Source organism: Lynx canadensis, chromosome D3 (genome assembly GCF_007474595.2).
Source record: "Lynx canadensis isolate LIC74 chromosome D3, mLynCan4.pri.v2, whole genome shotgun sequence".
Taxonomy (NCBI): Eukaryota; Metazoa; Chordata; class Mammalia; order Carnivora; family Felidae; genus Lynx; species Lynx canadensis.
This window is the reverse complement of record NC_044314.2, coordinates 53,374,688-53,396,936: the sequence shown is the minus strand read 5'-3', so window position 1 is coordinate 53,396,936 and position 22,249 is coordinate 53,374,688. Positions and strand designations below refer to the sequence as shown.

At 36.3% G+C, this 22,249-nt stretch overlaps 1 protein-coding gene across 2 annotated transcripts in view; it reads right to left on the bottom strand.

The window, feature by feature from the left end:
• The window catches only part of SMCHD1 (structural maintenance of chromosomes flexible hinge domain containing 1), a 158,691-nt gene that overhangs the window by 11,165 nt on the left and 125,277 nt on the right, over positions 1–22,249 (bottom strand). For both annotated transcript variants that reach the window (XM_030335646.1, XM_030335647.1), the window contains 5 exons: positions 21,603–21,725; positions 17,867–18,057; positions 16,081–16,190; positions 15,554–15,624; positions 7,789–7,960 (listed from right to left, as the gene is read on the bottom strand). In XM_030335646.1, coding sequence (XP_030191506.1) covers positions 7,789–7,960; positions 15,554–15,624; positions 16,081–16,190; positions 17,867–18,057; positions 21,603–21,725 — 667 coding nt within the window. The remainder of the gene's footprint in view (positions 1–7,788; positions 7,961–15,553; positions 15,625–16,080; positions 16,191–17,866; positions 18,058–21,602; positions 21,726–22,249) is intronic.

Below are 22,249 nucleotides of genomic sequence, written 5' to 3'. Positions count from 1 at the left end.
TAGCAGTTTTTTTTTTTTTTTAAAGTAATCGCTAAGCCTAACATGGGGCTCAAACTCACAACCCCAAGATCAAGAGTATGCTCCACCAACTTGAGTCAGCCAGGCACCCCTTAGCAGCTTAATTTAATATGCCTTAACACCCAATTTTTTGTTCATGAAATGTAACTTCTATTTACCATGGGGTCTATAAAAGTCTTTCCTAACTCACTAAAAAGAATTTTGCCAAAGAGAAACATTCAAAATTCACATTTAATTCTGTTTATAAATGATTTGTTAGTCTTTGTATGTTGTCTGAAACTTTCAATTATCTAGGGAATCCACTGATGAAATTTTATTGTGAAAACAGTAAAATACTAAAAAAAAAATTACTTCATATAAAGGGAACAAAGCTCAAAATACAATGCATTCATTTATGTATGAAACATATTAAAGAAATACATAGATTGTTTCAATGTACCCTGAGAAATGACCATGTAAGCAGTTACTAAAAATAATATAAAGGAATTGAAAGTATATGTGAATGGCTGGTATTAGGCAAATATTTAAAGTCTGCTTAGAAGGCAAAAGCAACTTTTTTACTACTAGAAGATTCAAGCAGGTAGACGGGCATGTAGACTTTACTAAATAATATTTAGGTCTCCTCAAACTTTTATGTTCTATATGATTCTAAGAAGTTTATTGGCAAAAACCTGATCAGCACTTATGACTGGGTGAGAAAAAAAATAGAACCTCTGTTTTGATTTGCTCCAAAATAATATACCTGGAGACAGGAGAACAGAGCAAGTTGTGAGATAAGAGGGTTATGAATGAAATAAGAGTGACTAGATGACAGGTCCGTGGAAGTTCATTGTTACTGCTCTATTTATTTTCATAATAGAACAAAATGTCCTTGCCCTGAAAACCACAGCACTTAAATAATCTTGGTCACTACTTCTAAAAACATTAAGAATGGTTTTACTTAAAACGACAACAAAATAAATGGACAGCAGTAACTGAGAGGTTAAATATTAGACTAAATTAAACATGATATAACAATGTCTAAGCTGGCCAGACATAGAATACATATGTCTGTATGTTGGCTTCTACAATGTCCACAGTTATTAATACTTTTTTGAGGTATTTCTACTTATGAGATCTCTATAAAAAACGTGGAATAATACAGAAAAGGTCAGAAAAAAAAAATCAGTGGGTGTATCATCTTACCTTTTTCTTGTTTTTCATTCCACGAAGTTTGCATGTTTAATTTTTATCATGTATGATATTTGCATTTGTATGTTCTAACCATTTTCCTTCTAACATTATATCAGGCATTTCCCAGATTCTAAATTCAATTAAAGCATTTAACATTTCTAATATTTAGCTTGAAAAAATGTGCTATTTTTAATATTCACCTGAGTGAAAGAAAAGCCTTGTGTATATGTGGGATGGTTTATGTAAGCATATTCCCTAGAAGATCATTTACTGCTTCAAAGAACTTCAGTATTAAGAACAATTAGAACCTTTTCTAATTATAAAAGTGACACACAGATCTGGAAAAATATATAGAAAAGGATAGTGGAAAAGAAAATCATCTTAATTATGTAATCCAGAAATAAAACAATTTTCTTTCTATTCTTTCACTTCACTGTGAAAATGAAAACAAATACTGTTCTGAACTTGGGAAAGTTATCTAACCTTTTTGAGCCTCTACATTCTCATCTATCCAGTGAAAGCAGCAGTAAATGAAATCATTCCAGTGACAAGCTTAACAAAGGATCCAATATCTAAGTAAGCCTTCAAATATTAACTATTATTATTCCACTGAAAATTGCTGATTTATATTATCCATCCATTTTCCTATAATCTTTCCTCTTTTTTTAAAGGTTGTTTTAAAAATTTTTTTAATGTTTTTCTTTGAGCCAGAGAGACAGCATGAGTGGGGGAAGGGCAGAGAGAGAGAAACAGACAGAGAGACAGATAATCCAAAGCAGGCTCCAGGCTCCGAGCTGTCAGCACACAGCCCGATGCGGGTCTCGAACTCATCAATTGAGAGATCGTGACCTGAGCCGAAGTTGGATGCTCAAGCCAGCCACCCAGGCACCCCTAAAGGTTGTTTTTAATAATAGGGCTATAATACCTTTTTCTAGCATATGTTGCAATCCCCCCCTCCAAGTTTATCATTTGCCTTTCTGTTTTCTCCAGTGATTTAAAATTTTCTGCAAACTTAAAAAAAAAATTAACTATAGGGCACATGGGTGGCTCAGTCAGTTAAGCAAATTCTTGATTTCGGCTCAGATCATGATCTCATGGTTCGTGGGTTCGAGCCCTGCACCAGGCTCTGCAGTGACAGAGCCTGCTTGGAATTCTCTGTCCCTTCCTCACTTGTGGGTGCGCACACTCTTTCTCTCTCAAAATAAATAAACTTAAAAAAATTTTTTTTAATTAACTGAGAAATACTTTCTCATTTCTTTCAGTACTTCTATAACAAATCCCTTCTAATTTCAGATAGGGTCATCAAGGAAGTTCTTTCTGAAGGTGTAATATGAGGGTACAGACTGGTAAGAAAGAAGCCAACCATGCACGTATCTGGGGCAAAATCACTGTAGGTAAAGGGAACATTAAACTACTTCTTTCCATATTAAGCTCTTATTTCTATTTAACTGTGCCAAGAATTTCCTGAACACATTTCAAGAGTGGTAATACTAGGTTTGTTATTAATTTCATAAGATGACCTGGGTATTTCTCCATGTTTATATTCTGCAACAATTTATATTTAAAATTTACTTAAAACCCTATAGGATGAACTTTCTGAATACTTCTTCAGGTAATGGTCTATGTAAATTTTCTGTCTTATTTAATTCAATTTTGCTCATCTGCAATTTTCTAGGATTTAGTCCATTTTATCTGGAGATGCTAAATGTATTTATAATACAGAAACCTAAGCTATCTCTTTGTCTAAATAGATGCTCTGACCCAATATTCCTCTTGTATCTGTTCTTGCCCAAGACCATCTCTAAGAATTACATATTCAGTACAAGATTTTTTTTTTTAATTCATTTGGTTGTCCTTGTTTCTTGAAATGTATTTTTTTTCCTGTCATTTGACTTGAATATTTTCTTTCTCATTTAACAATAAAAGCATTCAGCCTGTAGATTTGATCTATGTGTGATGTTGGCTATCTTCATGTCTCCTAAGTCTAATTCATAACACTTAAACTTTATCTTTTTTGATGAAATACTGATTTCTAAATGTAGACTCTCTGGGGTAGTTACTGTGGGAGAAAAGGAATAGTTACTTTTAGAGTTCTATTACCTTATGCCACAAAACGTACCCTAAGTAAAATTTGCTTTTTTAACATTTGTAGTCTCACTGTAGCTGAGTAGCAATTTGATCCACTGAAAGTGTGACCAATTTTTGTGACATAGTCTATAAATATCTAAGAAGATACTGGTAATGCAACTTATTAGGTGGTAATTTCTTATTTTTTTGACTAATAATTTGTCATGTAATAATGGCTCCTCAAAATGTTTCTATCTTTATTGTTAACAGTTTAAAAATTTTGGCTCTGTATTTATTGTATCAAGTTTATTAAGTTTTGTACCTCTAGTATAGAATATATCTTTTATGAAAATCAATTTATCTTTGTCCTTTTAGTGTCTTTGCCTTAAGGTTAACTTTGGCATCAATAATACCTGTTATTGGGGACTTCTATTCAACGTTTACATGGCATTTTTGTTAATTCTTTAATTTTACCTTGTATTTTGTTAGATTTCTTATAAAGAACATAAAGCAGTGTCATAGACACAGCCTTTACATAACAGATTCCTGTTTTATAGTTTACTAATCATGTGGCACTGTGTTTGTCATTTAAATTTTCTCAAGTTTCTCTTTACTCACTTCCTCTACCTTTATCATAACTTCTTCATATATATTAAGCACCCAACAAATGACAATTTTTATATATTCTGGGATTAGATTTTTAAAATCTAAGTGTCTTTGCTTTTTAATGAAAAAATTCATGTACTTGTTATTCAAGATCTCATTTTTAATCACTTTATTTTACAACATGTAAGTACCAATTTTTTATGTTTTATGCTGATTTTACTTGCTCTTATCTCTTATCAAATACTGTGATGCAAAACACTGTGAGGGAAAATTACTTAGAAGACAAACACTCTGCTTTTCATTGTGCTAGTAGGAGACAATTTTTGTGGTGATGGTCTAGTTCAAAATTGCTTTTTCTCTGTGAATCTCTCAAAGCTCTGTTTGTTCTATCTGATCTGATCAGCTAACTATGGCCAGCTGATTAAGGAGGGAATATCTCTCTCCTAGGAGTTTTAGAGTTTGAGTCATGTTTTTTGGGTTTTTGTTTTGTTTTGAAGTAGGCTCCATGCCCAATGTGGGGCTCCAACTCACGACCCTGAGGTCAAGCATCGCATGCTCTACTGACTGAGCCAGCCAGGTACCTCCCTGAGTCACGTTAAAAAATGCAAACTGAGGTCTGGGTGCAAGGAACTCAAGGATGCTGAATGTCAGAGTCATCCTTGATTTTGTCTTGGCTGTTTCCAATCTCCTCTGGATCCGTGATTTCTTCCAATTTCCTTCCAGTATATTCTTGTTTGTTTAAAGTGGTCATGGCTGATTACTATTGGTTACAACCAAAAGTATCTTATATCAATAATATTAAATTATCTTATTTCATTTTTTTTTTTCAACGTTTATTTATTTTTGGGACAGAGAGAGACAGAGCATGAACGGGGGAGGGGCAGAGAGAGAGGGAGACACAGAATCGGAAACAGGCTCCAGGCTCCGAGCCATCAGCCCAGAGCCTGACGCGGGGCTCGAACTCACAGACCGCGAGATCGTGACCTGGCTGAAGTCGGACGCTTAACCGACTGCGCCACCCAGGCGCCCCTCTTATTTCATTTTTTAAACTGTTTAATGAGTTCTTACTGCTGAATCATTAGTCTGCAGGTGGAGTGTATTTTTGAAGATATTTAACAAGAAAGGTATGTAACATATTTTTGAAATCCTTGCATTATCTGTTAATATTTGACAGCCCAACAATGGCACAACAATCTTGAATTAAATGCTTTTTTCCCAAAGATCTAGATAATGCTTTATGCTGTTATACTGACATTAAGATGCCCATGTAAACTGAAAACTGTCAGTACCACACCTGTGCATTTTTAAAGTTCCACAGGTAATTCTTTCTGGCTTGGGAACCACTGCCATAAACTGTAGTGCTAGAGTGATATGAGTTGAGACTTTTTTTTTTTTTTTTTAATTTTTTTTTTCAACGTTTATTTATTTTTTGGGACAGAGAGAGACAGAGCATGAACGGGGGAGGGGCAGAGAGACAGGGAGACACAGAATCGGAAACATGCTCCAGGCTCTGAGCCATCAGCCCAGAGCCCGACGCGGGGCTCGAACTCCCGGACCGCGAGATCGTGACCTGGCTGAAGTCGGACGCTTAACCGACTGCGCCACCCAGGCGACCCGAGTTGAGACTTTTTATGTTGCTTCATTGGCCCTGACTGACCTGTTTTTTCTGATGTTTTTCTTTTAAGTTTATTTATCTTTATTTCTGAGAGAGAGAGAGAGAGAGCAGAAGCAGGGGAGGGGCAGAGAGAGCGGGAGACACAGAATCCGAAACAGGCTTTAGGCTCCGGGCTGTCAGTGCACAGCCCGATGTGGGGATCAAATCTACAAACCATGATATCATGACCTGAGCTGAAGTCGGACGCTTAACTGACTGAGCCAACCAGGTGCCCCTCTGATTTTTAAAATCAGTTTAGATGTTCACTTATTGTCTACAGAGACGATTTTTGCACACATTCACTGCCACCATACACAGAAGTATGACTCTTTGTATTATGTACAATTTTAATTTTCTGTATGATGTTTTGACATCTTAAAAAACCTTTCTGGCTTGGTAAAGACTTCCCCCTATGGAGCTAGACAATTCTTAGATAGCAAAAGGCCCAGCATGCTTTGATATGCAAACTAACCAATCCAGAGTCAAACCTCTTCTATCTAATCTGTGCACCCCAGGAAGCAGTATTCCTTTGCCTTAATCATTTCAGGGCCAGGTACCAGGCAACCAGCTAGAGACCATACCTATAGCCCAAAGCCCACTGAAGTTACTCAAACTAGTCAACCCTAAGCTATTTTCACCCTGTCATGCCTTGCCTTTCCTGTGGAAAGCCTCATCAAGGCTGTAGCCTAAGCATTCCCCTTGCTCTTGTCTTCTGCCTCCTCACCACCCTTATGTTTTTTCCGTATTTTTCCATGGCCTTAAGTGGTGTTGTATGCCTCCTGTCTCTAGGACCTGTGAGTATAATACACTTTGTTTTCCCAAGCCTCTCCTGTGTCTCCTCTTATATACCTGCACCTGACTGACCATCTCATAAAAGAACACAAGACAACCTTCTTCCCACCATCTTTTCCAACTATTATTTTAAATATTGCTAGTGGCTGAAGTATTAATCCCAGTCTGAACACTATCCAAGTTCCTCAACAGTAGAATAAAGAAATAAACTACAGTATATTTACACAATGGACTACTATCCTGGCATGAAAAGGAACTATATACACAGTGTTGCATGAACAAAGCCAGACACACAAAAAAGTATGCACTGTATGATTCCATTTATATAAGGTATGAAAACAGATGTGCAGTTTTAAGTCAAGGTACTTGTTACCTTTCGAGAGGGGGTTAGGCAGTGACTGGAGTGCACGAGAGACTTTCTGTGATGTGACAATGTTTTATTCCTTAATACAGGGGCAGTGCTCATTTTGTGAAAATCTATCAAGCTGTGTTTATCAAGTGTGCACTTTTCTATATGTATATTATACTTTAATAAAAGTTAACAAGAAAACGTGGTATATAGATACAAGAGAATATTACTCAGCTTAAAAAGAAAGGAAATTCTGACACATGCTACAACATGGATGCACCTGGGAGCCATTAAGCTAAGTAAATAAGCCAGGCACGAAAGGACAAGTACTGTATGATTCCACTTTTATGAGGCCTTACAGTAGTCAGATTCACAGACAGAAATCCTGGTAGTTGCCATGCGCATGGGGGAAGGGAAAGTGAGACATTGCTGTTCAAATACACAGAGTTTCAGTTTTGCAAAATAAAAAGATTTCTGGAAATTGGTTGCACAGCAATGTGAATGTACTTAACACTACTGAACCACACAATAATGGTCAAGATGGTATTATATAATGTGTATTCTACCATAATTTACTGTATTTTTTAAAGCTAATAATGACAGCACACTACTTTCTTGCTGCAAAAGTAGATACCCAAGCATATTAGAACTATATAAAAGTAAGAGCAAACAGGCTCTAAGGCAACAGCCTATAGGGGACTCCAGTAAAGTATACACACTTCAAAGTACAGACGTAGAGGCAATTATATCAGCTGCCTAGAAACAAGGGGACAGGCCTGCAGAAGGGAAAATGGGGGAGGAAGGTCACATGTCATAAATTCTCAAGTTCTTAATTGTAATCGAGATAGTTACCAATTTTAATATAAAAAGAAGTATGATGATTAGATGAAATACTTAATTTCTTCAATAAGGACAGTATTTTCTTGATTTCAAAACAAGAGGAATGAAAATGAAGGAAAACCTACCTTCTATGTAATTCAAAACTACCTGATATAAGATAGTTGAAAGTACTAGACAAAAACATTATATTCAGATTTTTACTGGTTCACTTTTCATGTCAGAGTATTAGTACACAAGCCTCAAAGGATCGAAATCAAATGAGAAATTTTTAAGTACTTATTCAACCTACCTATTTGTTCCCCTAAGACCAGGCATTGTTTTGGTATTGGAGCTCCAAATACCATTCCCCGAAGTTTATCCATTGGAGGAGCTTTATTCTGAAGGCCCCCAAACTTTCCGTTACTTCGAATGCGATCTCCATCTCTGGTGAGCAGTGTAGGGCAGTGTGTAATTTTAACAACCTATTGTAAGCAAATGAATATTAATTAGTGAGCCTATAAAATGTATCTCAATTGTTCTAATAAAGAGGAAATCACTTAAGGGTTCTGAGATTAGAAATGACATGATCACGCTAGTATTTTCACAAAATAAGTTAGTGAAGTATAAGATGAACTGGGGTAAAAACCCAGAGGCACTGAGATGAATTCGATTACTTCTCAAGTGTCAGCCTAAGCTGGAATAGTGACACAGCACATGGAAAAAGTGAAACTGATAGCTTGACTAATAAGAAGAAGGAAGAGAGGGGGACAAGCCAGAGAGCCACTTGCTTCTGAAAGCCACGGCAGTACCAGGGCAGCATCACTAGCTCTGTTTTCTTCTGTTAGATAGAAGTTTTCCAGATGACCAAAGGATACCAAGAGCATGACACCAAAGACTACAGACAGAAAAGCACAGGGTTGAATCATTAGAGGACAAAACTGTAATTTCAACTATGGGAAGAAAAAGAGCTAGTAATGTCAGAGTTGGGAGGACTAGAATTATGTAGTAAAGCCAAGTCATGGAATGGAAGTAGGAAGGGTTAGTGAAGAATTCTAATGCTTCAGAGAAGTCAGAATAAAAGAAAGACACTGGGGGGCGCCTGGGTGGCGCAGTCGGTTAAGCGTCCGACTTCAGCCAGGTCACGATCTCGCGCTCCGTGAGTTCGAGCCCCGCGTCGGGCTCTGGGCTGATGGCTCAGAGCCTGGAGCCTGTTTCCGATTCTGTGTCTCCCTCTCTCTCTGCCCCTCCCCCGTTCGTGCTCTGTCTCTCTCTGTCCCAAAAATAAATAAAACGTTGAAAAAAAAAAGAAAGACACTGGGTTTAGTATTTCATGATTTTTAAAAATTTTTTTTCAAAAAAGGTCTAGAAAACAGACAAAAAATAAAATGAAAAATGAGAGAAGTGGAATTCAGGTAACATCTTTTCACTACTCAAAATGTTAACACACACCACACACCACTTTGAATGTTGGGAGAGCTAAGTAGAAAGGTCCTCTTGTACTAATCTGTTCTGGACAGCCATTCTCAAAGGAAATGTAACAAGTATTACAAAGCTTAATGTTTTGCATGAGCCAGCAATTCCGCTTGTAAGAATTTATTCTGAAGAAAAATCACAGATGTGAACAATGTGCACTAAAACATTGTTTTAATAAAAGATATGAAACTTGCATGTCTCAACAAGTTACATAAATTATGGTACATATACACAGTGAAATAAAATGCATACTTTAAAAAAATGACTGAAGAACACAACAATATGTAAAAATACCTAATTCAATCTAATATTGGGGTTAAAGAGTCTCTGAATTATAAAAATAAAATATTAAATAAAATTTGACTTTTTTAAAAATGAAAAATAGCAACAAGTGAAAAACGTAATATAAAATCATGACTAGTATTTATTCTTTTAATATAATTCTATGGATACTTTACAAATGTTTTCCCACTGAGGTGGATACTTTTTAAAAAATTTAAATGCAGGGGGGTGTCTGGGTAGCTCAGTCAGGTAAGCATCTGACTTTGGCTCAGGTTATGATCTCATGGTTTGTGGGTTCAAGCCCCGCACTGTTAGTGCAGAGCCCTCCTGGGATTCTTTCTTCTCTCTCTGTCCATCCCCAGCTTGTGCATGCATACAAGCTCTCTCTCAAAATAAATAAATAAATAAAAATAATAAATAACCAAATAACTTAAAAAAAAATTAAATGCAGGGGTGCGTGGCTCAGTAGAGCATGCAACTCTTGATCTCTGGGTTTTAAGTCTGAGCCCCACACTGGGTGTAGAAATTACTTAACAGTAAAAAATCTCAAAAAAAACTTAAACGCAGTAAGAAGAAAATCTGTGGTAAACTCTGGTAAAATAAATCTTTTTGTGGGGCGCCTGGGTGGCGCAGTCAGTTAAGCGTCCGACTTCAGCCAGGTCACGATCTCGCGGTCCGTGAGTTCGAGCCCCGCGTCGGGCTCTGGGCTGATGGCTCGGAGCCTGGAGCCTGTTTCTGATTCTGTGTCTCCCTCTCTCTCTGCCCCTCCCCCGTTCATGCTCTGTCTCTCTCTGTCCCAAAAATAAATAAACATTGAAAAAAAATTAAAAAAAAATAAATAAATCTTTTTGTTTTACTACAAACAGGCACAACTTTCTTAGTTTTGGTTTGAATTTGCATATTTCTTTTCTTCTTCTTTTTTTTAAGTTTTATTTATTTATTTTGAGACAGAGAGTGTGAGAGCAGGGGAGGGGCAGAGAGAGAATCCCAAGTAGGCCCCATAATGTCAGCGTGGAGCCCCACACGGGGCTTGATCCCACAAACTCCGAGATCATGACCCGAGCCTAAATGAAGAGTCAGATGCTTAACCAAGTCACCCAAGCATCCCTGGATTTATGTTTTCTTTAAGTGAACATTAAAAATACAAACTGTATTCATGTACTATCCATTTATCAGGATTCATGCAATGTTTTTAAGGATTTGATACCATCTTAAATAACACACACACTCAAATTTATTTATAGACTTGTCCATTCTCTTGTCAGTAGAATGACAATATGAGTTTATAAGCCTCCAGGAAAAAGGACAGTTTGGCTCCCTTTCAGAACAGTTCTGCAAATACTACTTTCATGGACAGTTTCAACAAAGTATCCTTCAATCTTACGGTTCTACCCCCTAAGCACTGAATTTGGACAAAAAAGATGACGACACTTTTTGCCAATTCAGTGAGTGAGCAAAAGCCGTATAGCTCTGGGAAACTACCTGCCCTGGGGACTAGGAAGGGGTGAAATAAAAACAAGGGGTTGGCTCTGTAGAAATTGCATAAAGCATTCAGGAAGAGAAAACAGTGACAAACTACCAAAAACAATGTTACAAAGGGATGCCATAAATGCCTTTTCTCATAAGAGCTTTAGGACAGTACTTAACTGGTGGAATTATAAGACCTGATTCAAAACTTTGGAAGCAAAGCAATCAGTATTTGCTATACTAGTTATGAGGAAGCTAAAAAAATTTCAGCCATTAGATTCTTCAAATATTGCCTTATGATCTTTTTCTCCCTCCACTCTGGCACTGTAATTAGACTTTTTTTTTTTTTTTTTTAGATTTTCTCATTCTGTCCTCCATGGCTCTCAACTTCCTCCTCCTCTTACAGTCATTCCTTCCCCATAGGCTGCAGTCTGCACAATTTTTCTGACCTATTTTCCGATTCACTAATTCTCTATTATACTGTTTAACCTTCCCAGTATTTCATGTTTATGTGTATTTTCTAGTTTTAGAAGCTCGTTTGATTTTCTCAAGTCAACTTGCTCTTTTCTTATTTTTGGCACTTTTCTTGAATTGTATTAAACATATTTAAGAAAAATATTTGCTTTTACGTTCACTATGGAAATTATTTCAGGTTTGAGATAAAGGTGAATTCTTCCAGAGACAATCTGTTTCCTCCAATCAGATATCTAAGGACACTACCAGTCCAGCACCATGTCAAATCAAATGTTTACCTTAAGATTTTTCAGACCACCCAAGTATTATGAATACAGGTTGCAAACAGACAGAGGCCAATTTATTTATATTGATGAATTCTCAGGAAAATGGTTTGATTTTGTTTTTTTCCCTTTTCCACCTATTGCCAAGGTTCAAAAGAGGTAATTTTCTTGCAGTCTCAGAGGCACTTGGAGTTGAGATCAAAGTGGCAGTTTTTTCTGTTCAACTTACACTAAGGTTTAGCCCTTTGGGGGATCCAGTTTATTGGGAAAGGGATCTTTTATCATATTCCCCACTCAGGTTAAAGCCCTGGGTTTTGTCTCTTACCCTCTGAGTCTCTCAAAGGAATGAAAAATGATGCTCTAGTTCAATTACTTTGACAAATGTTCTCTAGGCAAATCCTGGCTTTAGAGTTCTGTTTATCTGAGTTCCACCTTCACTTAGAAATCTTACTTTCTTGACAGTTCATACCTTAAGATATATAACCTACGTACCCAGAAACAGCCTTTTAGTTTATCTTTGTAGGAATTTCCTCTGAGTTGTCTCTGATAGCCCTCAGTGCCTAGCACTGTGCCTGGTGGTATGCTGGAGTCAGTGTTTATCAGGTCAAGAGAGCAAACTCTCCTGAGCGTCTCATTCAGTGGCTACACATAGGCCACTGGAAATCAGCCATGATAGGAGGATTTACACCTTGGGCAAAAGCTACAAACCAGGGTCCTATCACCCCACTCACCAGAGAGCCAGTTGTTCAACATTTAATAGCATCCACTATGTCTCATACACAGTTAAGTGTCTAAATACTGACTGAACTAGAATCTTCCAGTTATTATCCAATTTGTTACTTCTATTCTCTCTAGTAAGCTTTCATGTTGTCATGACATTTAATGGGTATGACTTCTACTCTATAATTTAGGATATATACACATTCTAACCACTACCAGAATATAGTACCTTCTCCATCCACAAGTGTTCGCTGGTACAGTATGTTACAAGTCATTATTGGGCTCCCATGGAAACATTCATCAATATGCCAAATACTACTCCCCAATTAGTTGCGTAATTTTCAGTAATCTCGCTAACTTAGCTCTCCTAAATCAGAGTACATTTATTATTTCTTCTTAACTGGGTGCAAAGAAAAACTTCTCGGTTCTAGTTCTGCCACAAGTGGATGTGATTTGGTACACATCCATGATTTTTCCTGAGCTTAAGAAGAGCCCTTTGAAAAGCCATCCTTCAGAGACTTCTCATTTAGAAAGTGAGAGCATATCATCTCTAAGGTACCCATGATTCTAGAATACACTATTTGTAGACACTGGCTAGTATTTTAAACTGGCCTCTGTTTTCTCTTACATAATTGCAAATATTCTTACTCATTTTCAGTTATAGTAATCTGAGAGCCTATAATGTTTTTCATACATGTTTACTACCTGGTATTTACGAACTCCTAACACTATACTTACTAAACTTAATACTTCTTTTGTATCAAAGAATTCAAGACCTCTGGATCTCAGATACAGACAGAACTTTCCTTTACTGGAATTTTACCATATTCCAGGCTCTTAGCTTAATGCTTTATGTGCATTATTTTATTCAATCTCTGGAAGTGCCCTTTGAAAAGCCATCCTTCAGAGGTTTCCTTTTTTATAAGTAAAACTTAAAAGTAATATAGAAGTGATAATCCCTAGCACATCCAACAGTAGACAACATATTCTTTCAGTTTGTTTAAAGTAACACAAGAATATTTTTAAATTAACTAAAACATTTTTTGAGTATAGCTGACACATATTACATTAGTTTCAAGCTACAACATAGTGATTCGACATCTCTATATGTTATGCTGTGCTAACCATAAGTGTAGCTACCATCTGTCATCATACATCGCTATCACAGTATAACAGACTAAATTCCCTATGATGTCTTTTAATCCCATAGTTTATTCATTCCATAACTGGAAGTCTGTATCTCCCACTCCTCTCTACTCATTTTTCCCTTCCCCTCACCACCATAAGCTTATTCTTTAAGACAGTAACATCTTACACATAATTTTGCAACTTTTCAACAAAATATATTTTATACATCTTCCTTGTTAGGAGAAGGAAATTTATTATATTCTTTTAAACAGCAACATATACTCTATTGTATACATTACTATAATGGAATTGCCCAATTTTAAATGATGGACATTTAAGACTGTTTCCAAAGTTTCCCGTTTTAAATTCTTTTAATACCCTAATAGATATTCTTGTACACATCTTCATATACTTGTGGGAGTGTGTCTGTAAGATAAATTATTTTAACACTTTGTGATGGTATAAAGATGGCTGCAAATTCTTTGCCCCTTCTCCCATGGAGAAGGCAGAGTCTATTCCCACCTCCCCACCTACCCCCTTGGATCTGGGCTGGCCAGATTCTGAGCTATGAAATGTACTTTCTGAGGATGGGACTTAAGAGACCTACAGCTTCTGTCTTAACTGCTTGGAACACCCCTTCTTGGAACCCAGATGCCATCTGAAAAAACCCAAGCAGTCACAAGAAGAGACTCCCATGAAAAGACCCACGTGTGTCAGCCTACAGCCCCAGCTGAGTGCCCAGCCAGCAGCCAGTATCAAGTAGTCAGTATGAGTAGGAGATAAAGTAGGAACTAATTTCAAGGAAATTAATAATAATAAGGGAAATAAGAAAATAAAAATAATTTCAATGAAATATTCCTAACCCTGGACATGCTAGGTGATTTTTCATCTCCAGCCTGCTCAGTAACCAAAATGTTCTTCAAAAAGAAATGAAGAACCTCAGAACAAAGATCAAACCCAGTGCCTCGCCAGTAAAATGTATCCTAAGGGTCAAAATGAAATTAAAGATGCCCCTTTGTTAAGACCTCAGATATAAGGCCCTGCTTCCTAGATTCTTAGGTAGACAAAAGGGTTTCTTAAAAAAAAAATTTTTTTTTTAAATAGGTCCACGTCCAGCATGGAGCCCAATGTGGGGCTTGAATTCACAACCCTGAGATCAAGACCTGAGCTGAGATTGAGAGTTGGATGGCTAACTGACTGAGCCACCCAGACACCCCTAAAAACTCTTAATGGCATTATACCACAACACCCTGGGGTGGCAGTTTGAGAACAGTGACAACAAAAGATAGTGCCAGCTGAGCCTCTGACCAGACTTGGCTGAATTCCCAGAAAGTAACCAGCACCAACTGCCAGCTGTGTGAGTGAGGCACTGTGGAGTTCCCACCATCCCAAGTGTAACTAGACAACACTCCAACTAGCTAACACTATGTGGAGACACCCACAGAGACCTGAAAACTAATATGTGGTTATTGTTTAAAGCTACTAACGTTTGCAGTGCTTGCTAGGTAGCAATAGATAACTGACACATTTATATTGCCAAACTGCCCTTCAAACGTGTTATGGATTGAATTGTGTCCCTCAAAGTTCCTATGTTAATGTCTTAACCCCTCAGGTCCTCAAATGTGATCTTACTTGAAGATAGCGTCTTTATAGAAGTCATCAAATTAAAATGAGGTTATAAGGTTGGGCCCATAATCCAACAAGTGGTGTCTCTATAAGAAGGGGACACAGATACGCATGGATGTGAAGAGACACAGGGAGGACTATCCACAAACCAAGGAAGGAGGCCTGGAATAGATCCTTTCCTCACAGCCCTCACAAAGAATCGATACTGCCCACACTTTGAATTTGGATTTCAAGCCTCTGGAAGTGTAAGTCAATGAATTTCTATTGTTTAAGCTTCTTAGTCTGTGGTACTTTGTCAAAGCAGCCCTAACAATAAGAGCTCCATCAAATTACATTTCCACAAACATTATCTAAGAATACTCTTTTTCCAATACCATCATCAACAGCAGATACTAGTTTTGAGATAATTTCAAATCCCCCAAACATGTCTCGTTGTAATTTGTATCCTAGCCCATTCATTCACATACTGCGTCCAGTTTTATGCTGCTTGTCAATTTGCAGGATTTAAATTGGTTTTGAAAAGGTTAGTCATCTGAACATTATCACAAAATTATTCCTATATATAGGGCCTTAAAATGTAAAACTTTAAAAACACACATTAAAAGTAGAGCTAGAAATTAAAAAGAAAATTCAAATACATACCTCTTTTCTGTAATGATTGGCAGCATCCAAATTATCCAAAATAATGGTGTCTCCTAACAGCATACCAAATACTAAAAAAGTTCAATAAATTTTTTAAATTATGATATCTTTGGTCATATTAAAATGTTGGCATACAAAATTTTCTTAGAATGCTGACATCAAAATTTTACCCCTCTAACAAGAAAAAAAAAAGAGAATTAAATATTAATAAAACTAGAACTTATAAAAAAAATAAATAACGTAAATTTCCATAACCAGTAATTTGTATATCTGGATCATAAGTCTTAACATCTGTATTATAAAGTCACTATAGGAGCACCTGGGTGGCTCAGTCAGTTGAGTGTCCAACCTCAGATCAGGTCATGATCTCACAGTTTGTGAGTTAGAACCCCACGCTCGGCTCTTTGCTGATGGTGTGGAGCCTACTACCTTGGATTCTCTATCTTCCTCTCTGCGCCTACCACCCCCCTCGCCCCCCACTCTCTCTCAAAAATAAAGTTAAAAAAAAAATTCACAATTTCCTTTACCTGTTTCACAATGTTCTACATTGTCTGGAAATGTTAACAAATCTCGGGCAAAGACTGGATCTCCAATGGGTTTAAAATACAATTTTCCATTTCGGTAATGAGGTAGAGGTCTGAATGAAAAGAAATTAAATACTAAAGCAAATATATATTTTTAATTAAAAAACATAATATGAAAAGCATATGTATACGTTGCTTATCATTATTGTGGTCATTTAAATCAATTCCTTATCCACAAGTGACACTCCTAAATGATTAACTATGAGAATAATATATACTATATAAGAATATCTGTTTAGTTTTATCGGTGCTATTAAAATCAATATAAACTGCTGTTGGGTTTAACAAGGAAAAAAGAAAAGCAGCCTCAAAAGTTGCCCCTAAATGAGATGACTATTTCATGTGGAGAGTGGCCCTAGCACGGATGGGGAAAGAGGCAAGGCCCAAGACAGAGACCCATGTGAGGGAGGGAGATCGAGTACTCTGGCTCCCTGTCCTTTCCACACAGGGTACAGAATGAGCAACGGCAGCCCAGAGAGAACAATGAGATTTAAGAGATGGAGGCTAACTAGACTGTCATGACCTTTCCCTTACACATGGTGCTGGTTTTCTCAAATGTTGAAAGTAGGAGCACTGCAGGGTAGGGGTGGCTCTAGGAGCTAGTTATTAACTCAATCTGAGTAAGAGGCACAATACCAGGAATGGAGAGAATAACTAGCTTCTAATGCAAACATTAGCCGCAAATACCAAATTCATACTCTCCCCTAAGTCAAATATTAACTTGGTCTTCACAGATTCTGCAGACAAAAGAAGCCCTCCTAAAGGAAAAATTATTCATACAAAAAGTATTACCCTCAATGAACACAGGAATTACTGGATTTCCTGTGTTGTTTAAAATGAGTACTGACTAGTAGCAAAGTGGGAGATTTTAAAAGCAGACAGATTTGAGTTCAAATTCTGGTTGTTTCCTCAGACCATTTTTAGATTACAAAATGAAATTAATATGTTAGTTTAATAACATTCATATATAATATTAATAGAGGTCCCATTCTCTGTCAAGTCCCTATTCCTACCCAATTGTACAACTTTGTTTATAAGTCTGAGAAAATTATTCATTAATACTCCATTATACATTTTACTTTGTTTTGTTACCATTTCCTTCTAGTCTTTTAAGCTCAAAATCAGAGTACACATAAAGTATTTTTAAATTTAGATAAAAAATGCCTAATTGGTTTGCATAGTTATTCCTTAAAAACATACTTTGAAAAGTAAATGAGGAAGTAATTAAAAAAACTAGATTTATATTAAAATAATAATACAACATTCTAACTAGTCTGTTACATTTCAACTTTGCTATTGGCAGTTCCAATGCAGACCTTCTCGACCTAAATGATGACTGCTTATCTTCACAGGACATAAACAGGACAAAAGACATGAATCTATACTCCTACTCCAAATAAAAGAGTTTTGTATTTCATCAATGATATTGACATCCTTCCTGTTACAAAAGCCAAAAACTTGCTTTGGATTTGTGTGTGCATGTGTGACTTATACACAAAGAACATTTAATTGGCAAATTAAACATGCCTGGCATATTTGATTAAATTCACTGCAATACTCATCTTAATGAAGTATACTCATTTGTGAAGAAGATAAAAATAACCTAGTTAATGTGGGTCACTGCTCAGTTTGTTTTAGGCATCTTTTACAGAAACCATTTCAAAATTAAGCACTTTGATAACAGAAAAGTGATTTCAGAAAAAAATCATTACTCCCACTTTTTTCTAACCTTTTCCAATCTGGAAGAGTCTTCTTATAAATAGAATCAAGGGGCAACACCTGCTGACGACCTTGGGTTTCATCATAGATACGACGTGCAGCATCGGTGGTCAGGGTGACAACACAGTCCATGTCACTCGCCAGATGCCAAGAAATAACCATTGCGGCTCTGTCATCTTCAATTTGTGCCAGGTGTGCAATCTACAACCCATTTTTAAAAATCAGGTAAAAAACTTTTAAATATATAAAAATTTGATATTAAGTATTTTAAAAACCCACATCTAAACAGCAAAAACTTTTCTGAAATACTCACATGAAAATTCTCAAACTATAAAAGCTTACTGACTTAAATAGTTAATGGTCTATTCTGCTATTAAATTTTGGAAAAACTGTTTCACAGAGTAAACTCCTGTAAACTTTGCAAATGAGCAAGGAAAAAATACTTAGAATGTTATTAGCTAATTAATGATATATATGATACCTTCACTACTGGGATAGATCTTAAATGATAAAATAACCATAAAATAATATACACATATGAAGGATTAAGAATCAACTAAACACAAATATAGTTATATATCACATACCCTTCTAAGTAGACACCTCACTCCAATATACAGTATTTCTTTCAGAAAACAAATCTAAATGTCACAAATAAGAATCGTTTCTTCTGCTTGTAAGAACACACTGGAACTTAGAATAAACTTACTTTCCTATTTACAAATACTTCAGTATTTGTACATTCTTCTTTTTTAACTTTTTTTTTAAATGTTTTTATTTATTTTTGAAGGAGAGAGAGACAGAGCATGAACGGGGGTGGAGCAGAGAGAGAGAGGGAGACACAGAATTCGAAGCAGGCTCCAGGCTCTAAGCTGTCAGCACAAAGACCGATGTGGGGCTCGAACCCATAAACTGTGAGATCATTACCTGAGCCAAGCCGGATGCTCAACTGACTGAGCCACCCAGGTGCCCCTAGTTACAAACGTTCTTGCGCAAAGTCCAACAAGATTGAAATTTTGAGGCCAGTTTCAAAACCTCATTCACTGCATCGTTATGGTAGCATCTATTCTTTACTCCTACCTGAACAGGTTGCAAAAACATGCCCTAGCAATGAAAATGTCCTGTCATTGTTAGAAACATCACAATGTCTACTCTTGTATTCCAATCCTCTAAGTTAGTGGAATAAAGGTAAGAGAGATACGCAAAGAAACTAGTACATGTAAATGAAGATTTAAAAAAATGTTCTAACAAACAAAGGAAGGATTAGAAGAGGCAAATCAAAGTAAGTGACCTCATTCTACTTGTGACCACATGTGTGAGGACAGGTGCCCATTCTGTGGTTGTTCTACAAGTACCCTGATCTTATAATTGGGTTATTTCTTAATAAAGATATAATTGGAAGTTCTCACTAGGCTCCTTAACAATACACTTTCTTCTTAAACTTTCAGGTGATGTGAAGTATATATAGGATTTTCTTTTCCAAAAACACAATCCTGTAGAAAACACGAACCATTTTTACTTGTGTACCATATACAGTGTTCTGTTCATTCAAGCTTTAACTATTTTTCAGCTCTTTTAAGCCCACCCTAGCCATTTTTCATGGATGTCATGACTTCTTTCTCAGGAATGGGAGATGAATGGCACTTAAAAGAAAGACATACAGACGGGATTTCAAGGTATTTGGAATTCAGGAGAGGAAGACTAAAACATCCAAGTTAACTAAGGTATTCACAATTACAAAAATAAACACATTATAAAGTCTAGGTGAAAAATCTCTTGTCCCTTACTATATTCCATAATTATTAATTCTAGTTTAGAATTATACCAGAATAAATACAAGATTTTTTTTTTTTCCTAGAGGAATCAAGGAAGATTAAGCATGATATGGAGGGAGTAGAAATTTTTCTCTCTCTTTTTTTTTTTTTTTTTTTAGAAATTTTTCTCTTGATGGTTAGGAGAGGACTTGTATTCTGAGAAGCCAAAGGAGAAATTATGTAAAATGAGATTTCAAAGGTTCTCCCAGATTTTTAAGATCTGTGATGAGAAATATTTGAACGGAAGACTAAAATATATTTATTCTGTTGAAATTTATTTTATGCTTTCGTAAAAATCTTACCTACTGAACAAGAATTTTGTATCAAATAACCATTGAATGTGTGGACTGTTAGCCGAACATTTAGACTAAGCTTAAATTGTAGGACTGCTTCTTCTACAAAGACTACCTCTTTCTATAAATTCTTTAAATGGGTTCTGAGGAATAACAACTTTAAAAAATATAAATCAGAATCTTGTTTTCTAATTTACGAATTTATAACTTAGTTTTTCAATTTTCATATTTTGGATATAAGTAATAATGCAACACATTAATGGCAGTGCTACCATTACTGGTTTAGGTAGTACACACAGCTACACACTTTGAGAGTAACCATCACCCCTTCTTTTCACTGTGTAGTTGGCCTGTGGTGCTAGGAAACTGTTTATAAAGAAACTACAATGGGCTTTGGAGTCAGAAAAACCTTGGTTTACGTCTAAGTTCTGCCTCTTACTAACTATATATTGACAATTAAATTCCTGAACTTCAATATCCTCATGCAAAACCTAGAAATACTATAAAAAACTCATATAGTGGTTGTAAAAGTAGTATGATGCACATAGGCATAAAGAACACTGATTAACATCCAGACTTTGGAGACAGACTCTGCCTGGATTTGAGCCCATGCTCTGCCGCTTACCCACATGTAATGTAACCTTGAGCAAGTTTTTTTTTAATCTCTCTACCTCAGTTTCAGTTTCCTCAATTTTATTTATTTATTTATTTTTTAACGTTTATTTATTTTTGAGAGACAGAAAAAGACAGAGCATCAATGGGGGAGGAGCAGAGAAGAGAGGGAGACACAGAATCTGAAGTAGGCTCCAGGCTCTGAGCTATTAGCACAGAGCCTGATGTGGAGCTCAAACCCACGAACTGCAAGGTCATGACCCAAGCCGAAGTAGGACGCCTAACCAACTGAGCCCACTCAGGTGCCCCTCAGTTTCCTCACTTTTAAAACAGAGATAAAAGCAGAAAGGAGAGATGCATATGAAATGGAAAAGTTCAACAAGTAAAACACAAATACGTAATAACACCACAAACCTTAACATCATTAAAAACTAAAGGTGTTGGGGACATCTACAAGAAAAACTTTCTATAAAACAGAATGTTCAGGATTGAATAATCAAAAGATAAAAATGAAAATACAATTCATTTGACAAAAGGAAAAACCAAAGAGGCAAAGAATTAAAGAAGGATGGAACTCTTTTGGCAGCAATTATGTATGAAGTTTTCTGCTATAGTTTTTTAAACTCTAGGAGCACCCCCAGAATTCACTAACATTATTAGACTGAGAGAAATTCTTACCTTTTTCTTTTGTTGTCTCATTGAGGTTTGAGTCACATGAAAAGGTCTTGGCTACCTATAAAGTCATCTGACATGAAAGCGTCTCTAAGCACGTAACAAGCCTCGGACTGAGACATACTAATTTCTGCCACAGCCCTCAAAAGTAAGAATTATGGAATTCCACAATTAGGAATTATGCCAGTTTTGAATTCCACCAAATCACTATTATGGTAATGAGAACAAGTAATTTATGGGAACACATTAAAAAGCACAAAAAAACCTGACACTTTTTATTATGATGTTACTTTAAAACACATTTTAAACATAACATAATAAAATGTACTGCCTCTTAAAAGGCTTAAACACAAACCTTTCCCAAAACATCTCCAGTGGCTTTAGTATAGTTTGGAAGAGTACATGATCTTCTAGGTTTTTTCCTCAGTTCTTCCTGTTCTGATAGTTTTCTTTTCAAAAGTGCTTCAATGTGCGGCATCTATAATTTGTAAAGAAAAATTAACTATAAGACCAATTACTCCCGTACCAGACATCCCAGAATGACAGCAGAAAAAAATCAACAATCTGGACAACTCAAGAACATAAAGTCATTAAACAGGCATTACTTTAAAAGAATGTGGCTCAATCCCAGACTTTAGCCTCTACTACAAAGCTGTAATCATCAAGACAGCATGGTGTTGGCACAAAAACAGACACACAGACCAATGGAATAGAATAGAAACCCCAGAACTAGACCCACAAACATATGGCCAACTAATCTTTGACAAAGCAGGAAAGAATATCCAATGGAAAAAAGACAGTCTCTTTAACAAATGGTGCTGGGAGAACCGGACAGCAACATGCAGAAGATTGAAACTAGACCACTTTCTCACACCATTCACAAAAATAAACTCAAAATGGATAAAGGACCTGAATGTGAGACAGGAAACCATCAAAACCCTAGAGGAGAAAGCAGGAAAAGACCTCTCTGACCTCAGCCGTAGCAATTTCTTACTTGACACA